The sequence below is a fragment of the Peromyscus leucopus genome, chromosome 14 (genome assembly GCF_004664715.2).
Source record: "Peromyscus leucopus breed LL Stock chromosome 14, UCI_PerLeu_2.1, whole genome shotgun sequence".
Lineage (NCBI taxonomy): Eukaryota > Metazoa > Chordata > Mammalia > Rodentia > Cricetidae > Peromyscus > Peromyscus leucopus.
The window spans coordinates 52,749,475-52,763,958 of record NC_051075.1 but is presented as its reverse complement, the minus strand read 5'-3'; the positions used below and the strand labels follow the sequence as shown (position 1 = coordinate 52,763,958).

Sequence of the window (14,484 nt, the reverse complement as noted above, 5' to 3'; positions counted from 1 at the left end):
CTGTCCCCCCCACCCCCACCCCGCCCCCAGGCCTCATTCCTGGGCCTGGACCTGGCATGTATTCTTCTTGCCTGTCAGCAGTCAGCTCTGTGAGCTGGTTCTGTGGGGGGCCTGGAGCACAGCCCAAAGGTGGGAGGAGCAGGGCTGTTCCCAGCATCAGACTCCACAGTACAAGCCGTGACTGCATTTTCCACACTAAAAGTGAGTGCAGATGGTTCCTCAGCACGGTGTGTTTCTGTGAAACAGCAAAAGGTTGTATTCAGCTCAGAGGCTTTCCCATCCGACACGTGTCAGGAGCCAGCCTCTGCTCTGCTTCCTTACCATTCTCTGCCTTGGCCCCCTCTCTTGTGAAGCCTGGCACTGAAGGGTGATAGTGTCTGCCTGAGAGAGTTGCGATGGTTAGTACATGAGCAGGACCACATGGTACATGTTATATAGATGATCCTCCGTATCTCCAATTCTGTAACTGCAGAGTCAACCAGTCTCAGGTCAAAAATATTTGCAAGACAGGGCCTTTCTTGAGATGGCCTAGCACCTGCCACGAAGCCTGACAACCTGAGTTCATGTGGGACCCACATGGTGGAAGAGCTGACTGACTTCACGCATTGTCCCGTGACCTCCACATCCCCTGTGTGATACTTGCACACTCACACACATACATGTGCCCACACACAAAAATAAATAAAAATGTAGTTAATTAAAAAAATTTTGAAGGACAATTCAAGTTCCCAAAAGTAAAACTTGAATTTGCTTTTCACAGAACCTGATGCTGAACCCCACAAAATGAAGTAGCTGCTAGGTGATCGTGTGCTTTTATAGCTCCCTCCGTCCCTGGTCTGGGATCCTGTGTCTACAGCAGTCACATGAGCCTTGTTCACCTAACACCCTGTTTGCTGTATAGTTGGGTCTCTACCCACAAGACTTTTTTCTTGTCATAGACCCTAAAAACTATATAGTGCGAATTTGCACATAATTTACATATGCTTAAAATATTATAATCAATTTAGAAGTGACTCAAAGTTGTATGAGAGGATTTACATAGGTTATATATTATGCCATTTTGTGCAAGAGACTTGAGTAGCCACAGGTTTTGTTAGCTGTGGGGGTTCTGGAGCCAATCTCTCATGGATACTGAGGGGAGGCTGTGTATTGAAGATGATGATGGTGATGATGATGGTGATGATGATGTCTCCACAGGAAAGGGAGAAGGGACACACTGACCTTGGGAGAAACATATCAGTCTACTTGGGGACTTTGCAAAAAGCTAGGGACATTTTGTGTGCATATGCCACTTTTCTTGTGTTCCCTCCTCAAGCCAGTTCTTGGGACTTCTTTGGTGTAGTCCACGAGTATTATCACTAATGAAGACACATTTGGTGTGAAGGCTCTGAGTGGACCATGGCGAACGGGGTAGAAGCAGTGCCTCCCCTCCCCAAGCTTGCAGCCTCATGGGCTGTCGGTTGGCTTTAGAAATAGCCTAGTGTAGCATCTGGACCAGTAAGTACTGTGTGCTGTGGGGACAGACTGTGACACCAGGCTACTGGTGAGTCCTGGGGCACTTTTGTACAAATTAGGAAAGGGGATCCTTCCATATGACCAGAGCCATCTTCATAAATATGCAGATCTACAGCGTGGGTGACACCATTAGATGCGGTGCTTTTCTCCTGTATACGACTTGCCTGTCTCCACACTGAGGGGTCAGAAGCACTGGCTGAAGCTGTGAATCAGGGACAGCTTCTTAGAGGAGGTGACACACAGGATGATGACGGGGGGGGGCAGTCAAAGAGGTGGGGAAGAATTTAGCAGTCCTAGGGAATTGTATTTGTAGGTGAGACCCAGGAGGGAGTATTTGTAGGTGAGGCCCAGGAGGGAGCAGCGGTTCCCGGAGCGAGGCATGTAGGGATTCTAAGTGCATTGTATAGGCTGGTTCCTGCACACAGGTCATTGGGCTTGGTGGCAAGTATCCACTGTTGAGCCATCTCTCTGGGCCCCAGACATCTACTGGTTATGGACTTTAAGCAGGCGCATAGGACCCTGCTTGTTCAGGATGCAGAGATGCAGGCTGTAGGGATTGCTGTGGTCAGTGAGAGATCCCTGGCTTGCTCCTCTTAGCAGGGGATGGTGTGCACAGTGACCATAACACCGGTTCTAAAGGACATCCTCACTTGGAAGGTGGGAATGAGTGAGAAGACCAACATTTGCACTTTGGGGACTGTTTGCCTGCCTACCGACCCCACTCAGGGTCTGGGCTGTGCGCCAGTCTTGTAAGATTAATTCAATGGTTGACCAAGGACCTGGATCCTAGTAGAGCTGGCCATCTTTGGCCACTCGGGGCCTGGACCTCAGCCACAGTGGGCGTGGGAGAAGATCTTTGGATCAGTTGTACTACATGTATGTGACAGTGCAAAGCACAGACTGAACCTCCGTAGGCACACTCAAAACCAGCTCTTTCTCTGCATCTCTCAGGTGGTGCCCAACCTTCTCCCTCCCCCCAGCCAAGTGCTTGGCACAGCTTAGCGAGCTGGGCAGCAGGGTACAGACCCTGGAATGGCAAGCATCCCGGCATCCTGAGCAAGAAATAACAAAGGCCAGGGCAGCATAAACATTTCAAACACACGACGGTGCAGCAGAGCGGCCGTATGGGGAAGGGGCAAGGCGTTCAGGAACCTTGTTTGTGTTGACCGTTGGCCAAGACATCCAGCGCCACACCTTACCCCAGGGCTCGCAGGGGTGTTTCTTTAAGTGGCTTGACAAACAAGCTACTGTGCAAGCATTGGAGGACAAAAGATGCTGCTGAATGAGTTTGGGGGGGATGCTTGGCAAGAAAAGCAGAACTTCTGGATTCTAGAGCATTGTCATCCTTGGTGGCTTTCCTTTTCTTTCTCCTCTGATAAAACGGGACTGTGTCCCTGAGGGAAAGCTTTGTCTTCCCCGGCGGCATCAAGTCCCAATGTCAGCGAGAGAATGGGCAGCAGAGGACCCACGTGACTCCATGGCTTCCCCCAGGTCACACTGGTCTTTGGAGGCTCCGTGCCTGACTGTGGAAGATAGTCACTGTAGACTGTTACTCTTTCTAATATACCAAACGACCGCCTTGAATTCTCAGTTCCAACAACACAGACGATTCCCTTTTCTTCCGGAGGAGCTTCAGAGCCCCATTCCTCAAGGAGATGGCTCTCAGAGTCGGTCTAGACCGACTGCCAGCCCCTCCTCTCTCCTCCCTCTGAGTGAGTGACACAGCATGTCCCCCAGTGACCTCTGGGATTTAGCCTGATCCCTGCCTCCCTGACCCCTTGGGAGTCAGTAAAAAGTCCCAGCCCAGAGTCTCTTCAGTGTCCTGCCAGCGTCTGGGAACACACCGCTTTCGAGAGCCGCTTTGATTGAGGCCATATTTTTGAGTTTTCCATCTAAGACAGACATCTGTGTTAGCTGGAAAGTTGGCAGCTGCCTCATCAGGCTTGGCACCAGCTGTGAACCCCAAGGCCCCTTGGCTGGAACGGGTGGGGCTGGCACTTGGCTCCAGACCGGCCGTGGTGGGCTCCAGCTGTTTGCCACGAGCATGTCTTTCCATCTGCCTGGGCTGGGATGAGTTTACCTCAGGACCCAGGCCCCCTCCCTGGTTCTCCAGGGGCTGCAGACTCTGTCCCTCTGTCCTTCCAGAAACACAGCATTTTGTGAACATGAACGCCTGCCACTTGCTGAACCATCACTATACCTACGTTGTCTCGTTTAATTTGCATAAGCACAAGCTGGGGGTCTCGAAGCCCATTTAACAGATGGGGAAGCGTAGCCCCAAGGAGGCTGAAGAACCCCTCTAAGATTGTGGGGTGAGGACAAGCAAAGCTGGCACTCAAAGCACGGTGTGTCTGAACCTCAGATGGCCCAGCTCTGGACCTGCTTGGGAGAAACACTACCTAGGGCACTAGAGTGGGAGGTATCTTGGGAGTGTGCACACCAGCCTCGTATTTCGTGAGTGACTTGTGCGTGAAGGATCATGCCCATCCAAATTGGCAGGCAGGCAGGTTGGCAGCGTGTAACCCAGGCCCAAGTGTTAACAGAGGCATGCTCAAGTAATTGCCCTATATAGAAGGAGGGAGGCTGTTTCTGAGGGATGCTAAGGAGAAAAAAGTAAGAGGGTAGATGTTTCTGGAAAGCAGAGCTCAGCTTGAAACTGAGAAAAGGATGCAACTTACCAGAGACCGAAAATGCCCAGCAATAAAACGCCCTGTGCCTGGAGGTACCAAGATCCTTCCTGCAAGAGGTACACCTGACAAGAACAGGTGTTTTGGAGGCGGAGAAGCAGCTTGACTTGAGAGGATGAGGGCCTATGTGCGTGGTTAAGATTTACTGGTAGTTCATAGGACGAAAGCTTTGTCCCCTACGGAGTGTTGTGGGGGTAGTCTGTGATGTCAGTCCTGGGGAAAGTTGGGTCTGTGAGGGTTTGGGGAGATTTGGGGCAGGGAGACTTAGGGCAAGTCCCAGCAGCAATGATGGTATTGTCACCATCACCCCTGGCAACTGTTTCTTTAGAGATCTAGAAGGCCTTCGTGCTGCAGTGAATCCTGATGATGCTGCCAGGTGTCGTGGAATACCATGTCCATCGTTCAGAAGGACCTGGGGCCTAGCTCCGTCTTTTCTTGACTCTTGCTTCGGGTGCTCTGTGATTCATTGTCTGTAGGCGGATGTCTGGAGCTCTGGCTCGGGCATTTAAAAGCCAGAGGACCTCAGCTTTTGGGGAACAACTGTACTGGGGTCGCCTTTTTCTCTTCTCCAGAACCCGAGTGGAGACACCAGTCCCCTGTCCTAGGGAAATGGGGATTTACTGAACTCCAGTCAAGCTGAGAGAGTATTATCTGTGGCTGGGCGGTGTTCTGAGAGCTTCTTCCAAAGGATTTGAAGCCTCCTGGGGATTGTGTCCCAGGCTTAGGGAGCCCCCTCCCTGCTTTGCGGGGACAGGGCTGTGATATGTGGCATCTCTGACCTACTCCAGGAAGGGCTGGAGCATGGGTGACTGGGTAGCCCCTGTGTGAGCCCCTCTCCACCTCGCTGTTTGTAGTGACATTGGCCCTCTTGCCTCTCTGAGGAAACCGATGGGGGCCGTCTTTGAGGGAAATGTCCATTCTCGTCGAGAGGAGCCATGGCACTTGGTGGACAGCACGATCATTGCTAAGATGTGGTGGCTGCTGTGTTCCTAGATTCACGTGCTCATTTAGAGTTTGCCACAGTTCCACGAGGAAGGCTCGTCGTCCTCCGTATCAGTTACTTTTCTGTGGCTGTGGTAAAACACCATGATGGAAAGCAACTTAAGGGGGAGGGGAGGAAGAAGAGAAGGAAGGATGGATGGGAGAGGGAAAGAGGGAAGGAGGAAAGGGCAGAAGGAAGGAGGGAAGGAAGGGAGGGAGAGAGGAAGGGAGGAAGGGACAGAAGGAAAGAGGGAAGGAAGGAGGGAAGGAAGGAGGAAGGGAGGAAGGAAGGAAGGAGGGAGGGAGGAAGGAAGGAAGAAGGGCAGCCCAGGGGAAGGAAGGGGCAGGGGAGGGAAAGGGGAACTATCTCCTGGGACTGAGCCAGTTTTGAAGTTCCAGCCAACATTCATTGTTTCAGCCAAGTGAATCTTCACAGCATCCCTACAAACTAAGTTTCCGTCCCCACTTCTATGGCTGAACTACAGGCTAAAAGAGAGTAAGAAATATGCTCCAAATTGGGGTGAAGCCGGGAATGAGTTGTGTGTCTGGCTGCCGTGGGCTCCCACACCATCTCTACCAGAGGAGTGACGTTTCACTCCAGCATACCCCCCTGCCTGAGGTGTGCGAATCTGGAGCAAGTCTCCAGCCAGTTCAGAAGCCCAAGCTTGGCCACCCGGGCTAAACGTGAGTCTATTCTCTGGGGGAGTGATGCATCAGGCACCCTCCATATTTCCCTGCTGTGCGTACCTGTCACCACGGGCTGACATTGGCATGGTGTAAATAGCCCTGTGGCCAGACATGTCTTCACTGCCTCCTCCCAGCTCTGCTTGGGGAATCGGAGCCAAAATTGTCTCTGCAATTAATATTTTCTTTTTTTTTTTGAGGACTCCTTGGGAGTCCCAGAAGCTGAGGTATGGAATTAGCAGGGCAAGACAGACTGCAGTCATGGATGCCCTGTTCTTTGGCCCCACCTGTGAGCAACAGGAAGCATCAGGGGATGGGCAAAGGCAGTGACCGGACATGCCCAGAGCCACACAGTCCTTTCTCTATAGTAGAAAAGTTACCCACATCTGCCTTACCTAGTTCAGATGTTTAGAGTTCAGGTTGATCCTGACTGGGCCCTTAAGAGATATTTTGGTTTTGTCAGGTGTCAGAATACCAACTTTAAGGACACTGAAATTCCCCATGTCCTTGACATGTCCACTGGAGTCACCTTGTGGCCACCTTCTCTGTTCATTTATTTGTATGCATATGTGTGTTTTATCTGCTTGTATGTCTGTGTACCACATGCATGCAGTACCAGGGGAGACCAGAAGAGGGTGTTGGATTCCCCAGGGCTGGAGTTAGAGATGGTTGTAAGCCTCCTTGTTGGTGCTGGGAATCAAACCTAGGCTCTTAACCTCTGAGCTATCTCTCCAGCCACCTGCAGCCACCTTCTCTTTCCAGATCTCTAGATCACAGATCCTCTCCTCCTCTGAGCTGTTGCTACATTCTTGACCTGGTGTGGCTCTTCACCTTTCCCTCTGATGACTCTGAGTGGCGATTCGGTATGCCGTGTGCTTGTCAATCATCTGATGAGATCTTCTGGCCTCCTGACCATCTTGGCACTTTTGTGGGAAAGGTCCCTGGGAATGGTGGTAGCCTTCCTTCCTGATGGCTGATATCTTCCTCTATCCCCCCATCAGACCCTAGAATTCTCTGTGCACAGTCCCTGAGGCTTGCCGTGGATTCATGCATTTGTTTATCTGAAACGGTAGATGATGGTTCTGAATTTCAGCTCTGTAGCCAGCCTCCCGGCATTCATAATGTCAGCTCCATCTCCCCACTGGCTGACCTTAAGCATACGTCTAGCTTCTGTCTGCTTCTATTCACTCCTCTGTGAAATGGGGGCGAGACTACTAAGCACCCCGAGGGCTGTTGTGAGGATTAAAGACATTGCTATGTAAAGCCTCTACAAATAGGGCCTCGTCTGCAGCAAGTCTGTTTCGGGATTTGCTGTTATTATTTGTTTCCATTTGGTCTGAATATCCAGACTGCTACGGGTCCTAGGGATGACAGATGGGGTCCCTGTCCTCACAGAGCTTATGCTCTGGGAGGGAGACAGACAAGCAGGCTAGTGGCCACAACACATGTTAAATGCTATGATCAGGGAAGACCAGTATCCTGGGGACATTCGGAAGGGGCACCTGCCTCCCTCACCCTGTGAGTCACACAGTGCGGTGGCTGCTGAATTCTCACCCCAGGCCTCGTGGCCATTTGAACGTCTTCTCCTTCTCCCAAGGAGGTTAAAGCTAGTTTTTCTTTTCAGGACCAATGCCAGACTTGGTTTCACAGAAGCTGGCAACTAGCCCTTCTGGGTCATTCTGGAAGGTTAAGGAAAGGTATTTCCAATCATGGAAATGTATGGAAACACCTAGTTTGACGTGGAGGCTATTGGCCAAAATTGGGAGATCCACTGGAGATAGAGGCCGGCAGTTATTTCTCTCTAGAAGCTTGCCTCCAGGAAGCACTGTCAATCCACTGTTTCCTCTTCAACCCAGTGAGAGGAGAGTCTCCTTCCAGGGCAGGATCTCCATCCTAGAGGCAGCCCTACTTCTGTGTGGCTGTGAGGACTGTAGCCGGGTCCTCTCAGCATACATAGCCTGGGCTCCCACAGCTTTCTTCAGGCGCCAGCGTCTGGTGCTCCTATTGTTCACAGCTCTAGCCTATCTCTCCACTCCTCTCCCAATTGCCCAGAAAGCATAGATCCGTCTGTCTTCTCTTCTGCTCCCTCCTGACATCCAGGAGGCGATGCTGCCCTGGCCTCTGGCATATTGAAACCTGCCTGAGAAGGTGTTCCCCTTCTCGCCTCCTCTTCCTCCTCTTCTTGCTTTCCTCTCCTTTCTCTGTCTGTCTGTCTGGCCTTTGTGGCAGAAGTCTGCCATCGACCCTGACTCAGTTCCCAGCAGCCTTCTTACCTCCCTGAGCTGTGCTTTTCTGCTCTGGAAAATGGGGATAAAAGCCTTCCTGACATTTACTGTTGTGATAACCAGACAGGACAGCGTGGCCCAGTGTCCTCGCTAACTTGGCATCACTCCTCAGCCTCTGGCACGTACTCTGTGTTATTCTTTCCCACCTTCTGCTCTTCGTAATGTCTGCTGCCTGCGTTCAATCCGCCAGCCTTCCGCCTTTCTGCTGACAGTGTCCTCTCATTCTCCCTCCCTTCTGTCCTCAGCACATACCATCAGGCCCCGGGGCCAGGGATGTGTATGTCCCCCGCCTCACTCCCAGCCTTCTGTCTCCCTCTCAGTGTTTCAGAATCCACACTTAGCAGTCTGAGGGATGTCCTAGTCCAGACCTTCAGCCCCTTCAGTGAAACTTCAGAGAAGATGGGTCTTGTCATTAAATATTAAAACCTCAACTTTTATTTTTAGTAGTGAGGAAAACATTAAGCTTTACTGGTTAGCGTATGTCCACACTTGATCTCTCCAGATGTCAGACTGTCACATGTCATGCTTGGCATGCAACATGTCCTGGGGTCGGGTTTCCAGGCAACTGGCACCTCCATGTGTTTGACTTGGTCATGTTGTGATTACTGTGGTTCTTATTGCTCTGCTTCCTGGACTTCCTTGCCTGGCATTAACTAAACCAGTCCTGACAGAGCAGAGGAATGACTCCAGAAAACCCCTGCTAAGACCCTGTGGTCCCAAGAAACTGCTAATGACATAATCATAAGCAACCACGAGAGGCACAGCATCAACACTTCTTATAATGACCTGTCATCAGCCAGAGCACAAAGTGGAAAAAATGGCCTACCGCATCTGACCTGACTATGTAAGATGCAAAATTCTATCTGCTGCCATTGGTAACAAACCTTACCCTAAGTGCCCCCAAGAAGTGGCTAATAAGTAAAAGCTGTGCACTTAGAAAAACATCTGTAGGCCGGGGGCGGTAGCACACACCTGGATTCCTAGCACTTGGGAGACTGAAGCAGGTGGGGGTAGAGAGTTTGTGTCTGTTCTGCACTACACGGCGAGGGGCAGTCTAAAAAAAAATCAAAGGGATGGGGCAAGAGGAATTGGGATTTAGTTTAGTGGAAATACAAAGCCCTGAGTTCTGTCTTCAGTACTGAAAACAAAACACATGTAAGCACCAAGACTCTCAGACTTGGCTGTACAATTGAAATTATCAGTCTTCTTCCTCTTCCTCCTCCTGAAAGAGAGAAGGGGGACAGTCTCACTGTGTAGACCAGAGGGGTCTTGAAATCACAGCGATCTGCCTGCCTCTGTCTCCTGGTTAAGGTGTGAACCCCCATGCCCTGCAAAATTGCATTAATTTTTAAATACGTTGTTTTATCTTTAAGTGTGTCTCTGTGCCTCTATGTGTCAGTATGTGCACCCGGGTGACCTGTAGAGGCCACTAGAGGGCGTCAGGTCCCCTGGAGCAAGAGTGTCAATTCTCTTCTTCCATCATGTGACTCCTCAGGATTGAACTCAGGTTGTCAGGCTTGGCGGCAAGCGGTGCTGAGCCACTGAGCCAGCTCATCGCCTCTCTTCTTAGCTTAGGAATCATGCACTCGGGCTCTCCCCCCTCCGCCCTCCTCCCTCATCGATGCTGGGGCACGCTCACTGGACTGCCACTCTAAAGCAATGTAGATGTTTTTCCTTTTCCTATTTGGTATCAATAGGGGCTTTTTGTCTCTGTGACACGAGAGGGATGTTGTGGAGTCAGCAGGATGTGCGTTAGCATCAAAATTCCGATATCATTTCCTTGTTGGCCATTCTGCATTCAGATGCCTCCTGTGTGTCTATGATGGTTTCCGAATAGAAGAGCTCATAAAACCAACAAAGCATGTTTGACCGTGTTATATTGCCAAATGTGGTAGACGACTGTATACAATGGCATAGCTGTATAGGTGGTATAAACTCAGATGAGAAATGATTTTTTTTCAGTATTTAAAAAAACCAATTATTTTTGTTGTATGAGATCAGCGGGGTCTTATGCTCGGTCTCAGGCTGGCCTTGAACTTGGGGTGATCCTGTTACTTCAGCCTTCTGGGTGCTGGGATTATGGTAAAAAGCATCACTTCAGTTTCTAAAAATATTTCCTTACTGAAATATATATATATATATATATACACATATATATTACACAACATGATAGTTTGAAATGAGAATACATTGTACAATAATTAACCTCAAAGAACAAGGTGGAAACAATTAAAGAAGACAGTCAGTATTGACTTCTGTCCTATGCATGCATCTACATGGACACACACCTCCATGCATCACACCCACACAAACATATACATATGCCACACACACATATGCACAGACACAAAGTATGTGTATTGCTTTGCACTGATATGCATGCCAATCAGCTCAATTATTTTTGTGTTTATTTGAGGGAAGGGTGAGACTGCTTAAAATCTCTCAGTGATTTTCAAATATGTAATGCCTTATTAGTAATAGTTGCTATGTTGGACAGTAGGTCGTTTGAACTTATTCCTCCCTTCTGAAGTTTATAACTTTAGTTCTTTTTCATGTATTTGTTTGTTTTGTATATGTTCGTGCTCATGTATGGTGCGTATGTGTGGTGTGTACATGCCACGGGATGTGGGCGTGGTGGTCAGAGGATGACTGTGGGCGTTGCTTCTCTCGTTCCAACACGTGGGTTCTGGGACTTGAACTCAGGTCATCAGACTTGGCAGCAAGCACCTTTACCTGCTAAGTCATCTGACCTGCCTTGAAATTCACAATCTTAGACTCCCAACTCCCAAACCACTCCCGACTCCAACACAGGTCCCCATAACCGCCATTTCCCACTTCAGTTCTGTGGGTTTGCCTCTCTCAGATTCCACACAGATATGAGATCAGGCTGTGTTTGTCTTTCTGTGCCTCGTTCATTTCACTCGATATGGTCTTCAGAAAAGCACGACGAGCCTTGACGATCCCAGCGAAAGCAAGGCAGAACAGCTGCCCAGGGAGATATTTGTAGGAACTCAGGCTACTTAGCTCATGGGACATCCAGACTGTGACCACTAGGTAGATGAGCTCAAAGGCCCTCCCGTGACATCTGTCTCTATCTTCATCCCTCAGCCTTCCCAGTAATAGAAAATGGCCAGCTGGAGTGTCCCCAAGGGTACAAGAGACTGAACCTCAGCCACTGCCAAGGTAAGGATGACTCCAGGGTTGAAGCCGGGGCAGTGGAGGGGCATGATTTCGTCTGCTAATACTGAGGCAACATGCACCCCAGAAAGGATGAACACCTGTCACTGCCTAGGAGGCCTCTATTGTACACCTTTAAGCCCCAGTTTCGGGGAGCTGTGGGAGGGGCCTGTCCTAGGGATTTTAGAACATCGGGACTAACGTGAGGGTGCTGAGAGATCCAGGGTGCTGGGGCCACCCATCCTGACCCATTTCTATTTGAACCATGGCCAGAAACCCTACACATCCACTCTTAGGCTGGTCTCCAGGGAACAGGAGACATTTCCACCAAAGTGGAGCTAAAATCACAATGAAGTGATGGAGAACAAGAGACCGGGGCCAGGGTGTGTATTTAGTGTACACAAGCTGGGTGCCACATCCAGTCTGAGCTAGTTTTGCTAAGTACACAGGATGGGGAAGCCCAGTTCCATGACCAGGAGAACACAGACACCTAATTAAATACAACCAGAGAAAGTTTTTGATGGGTGGCATGGGATCCTCTGGTAGAATCCAATCCAGGCTGGGAGGACCAGGGAAGGCTTCCTAGCAGAGGTAATAGGTTTATGTTCACTAGAGGTAAACATAAATTGCCCAGCTGAAGCAGGTGCAGATCTTCCAGGCAGGAAGATAAGCAAAGGGGTATTTGGGCTGACTGAGGCATCTGAGGACACTGGCAAACAGCCTATACACACACACACAAGGTGACCATGTCTCGTGAGAACCACCTGCTCACCCACAGGCTTTGGGAGGGTCTTGGGTACCGTGTCCTGCTTTAGGGCTCCCTGGAGGAGGTGATGAGGAACCCTGAAACTTCTGAAGCACAGGGGAGGCAAATCAGCTTGTGTTCAGATATGTCTGGCCACAATCTGGAAGTATATGGGCTGGCTTTCCCCCCCAACCCCCACCCTCACCCTCACCTCCCGCAACCTCTCCATGGTATCACTCAAGTGCCTCTGCTGCCATGGGGCATCCTACCAAGGATGTCCTCTTGGTGGCCATCTTTTGTGGCCTCATCTTATGCTAACGTCCTCAAGGTCTGAAGATGAGCAGGTAGTTCTGATGGCATTGGGCTACCTAAATTAGGTCCTGCTCTGGAAGCGGGTGCTCTTCACAAGCACTTCATGTTCAGCATCAGTGTGGCCATCACACTGTAGCTTTGCGCCTTTCCTGGAACTCGCTTTGGACACCAGGCTGGCCTCGAACTCACAGAGATCCGCCTGGCTCTGCCTCCCGAGTGCTGGGATTAAAGGCGTGCGCGCGCCACCACAGCCCGGCGCAATTTTTCTATTCAATTATTCTATCAGCATTGTTGGGTGGTTGCTATCATGATCCATGTTTCGCGAGTGAGAAAACCAAGGCACACAGAGAGATCCCACACTGAACCCAGGATGGCAGCCCCCTCCCCACCATCTGGCCTCAGTCGGATGGATATTCCTCCACCCCCGCAGATATCAATGAGTGCCTGACCCTGGGCCTGTGCCAGGACTCGGAGTGCGTGAACACCAGGGGCAGCTACCTGTGTACCTGCAGGCCTGGCCTGATGCTGGATCCGTCGAGGAGCCGCTGTGTATGTGAGTGATGGTGGGCCCAGGGGTGAGAGACGCCCTACAGGGGCACAGTCCAGACCCAGAGTGGCAAATTTCCCAGAACCTCATGGCCTCGTGCCCAGAGCCAGTCTGCTATCAGCCTGGAGTTGGGCCAGGCTACAAAACTGACGTGTGTTCTGTGGGCGCTGGAGGTTACTGCCTCATGTCTACTCCTGGCTTTTCTTCGAGAACTTTTTCAGGATTCGTGTTTTCTGTTTCGTGTTTCCTCTCTCATTATTTCATCCTTTTTGCTGTCCCATTGTCTTTGAAGGTGTTTATTGCCCCTTTGAAATGTCTGACTTGCAGGCTGGGGATTTAGCTCAGTGGTAGAGCGCTTGCCTAGCAAGCACAAGGCCCTGGGTTCGATCCTCAGCTCCAAAAAGAAAAAGGAAAAAAAAAGTGCCTGGCTAGGCCATAGCTGCTATTAACCTATTACCCAAGCGTAGCAACACAGCTGGTCACATGACTGCAAGTGCTTTTCTTTTTAATGTGCATGGGTGTTTTGCTGGCACATGTGTCTGTACACTATGTGTATGTGCCTGGTGTCTGCAGAGGCATTTGATCCCTGAAACTGGAGTTACAGATGCTTGTGAGCTGCCCTGTGGGTGCGGGGATTCAAACCTGGGTCCTCTGGAAGAGCAGCCCGTGCTCTTAACCACTGAGCCATCTCTCCAGCCCCTACGTGATATTTTTATGTCCGTGGTAGAGTGGTGTTACTGCTGTATTCCAGCACCCTTACGTTACTCCATGGTCCTTTTTGCATGCATCTCCACAACCACGAACACGTACATGAGTTGTGGCCTTGCGTTGTGGATGGATGTGTGTATATTCCCACATAAACCCTGGTGGCTCCGTTTCCAGTGACCTCTGTAGTTTCCAGCTGAGAGGGGCCCAGGCTGGCAGGCCCTTCCTCACCCCCAAGACAGCAGAGCTGACACCACAGCTCATAGGAGGCTTTTCTTGGGAAGGAAGGCCTGAGCACCCTAAAGGCCTCAGGCACAAGGCCACCTCTAGCTCACAGAGCTCTCTGGCTGGCAGACCAAGTGTCTGCTCCTGGGTCTGGGAAGGCTATAGGAGGAACAAAACTCTGCTGCCACCCAGAGGTAGTGGCCTGTAGAAAGGGTGTCTGGACCTGACATCTCTTGGGACAGGAGACAGTGAGAGCCCAGGAAAGAAGGGAACCAGGATAGGAGAACACGGCGGCGTGGCGGTCTGCTTGTGGTGGCAATAATATGTCATCAAGACCCCAAGGACCTTACAGTCTTTCCTTTTCCAGGTCACTTAAGGTTCCTTTATCGGGCGGGGTATGGTGGTACATGCCTGGAGGCAGAGATCTAAGGCCCCATAGCAAAACTCTGTCTTGAAACAAAAACATAACAAAACAAAACAAAGCATTCTTTATCAGAGTGCTTAACACCCAACATGTCTGAATGTCAGGAAGCCACCCCAATACAGCAATGTGGAGAAGCAGGGGGACCCTGTCTTTCTTTCCCTCCAGATTCCTCCAAGGAGTCATCCTCCCCACCCCAC

General features: G+C 50.5%; 1 protein-coding gene across 1 annotated transcript in view; it reads left to right on the top strand.

Moving 5' to 3' along the window:
* Positions 1–14,484, top strand: part of Ltbp2 (latent transforming growth factor beta binding protein 2) — an 86,836-nt gene that overhangs the window by 44,536 nt on the left and 27,816 nt on the right. The window contains exons 9-10 of the mRNA XM_028876692.2: positions 11,261–11,335; positions 12,817–12,939. Coding sequence (XP_028732525.1) covers positions 11,261–11,335; positions 12,817–12,939 — 198 coding nt within the window. The remainder of the gene's footprint in view (positions 1–11,260; positions 11,336–12,816; positions 12,940–14,484) is intronic.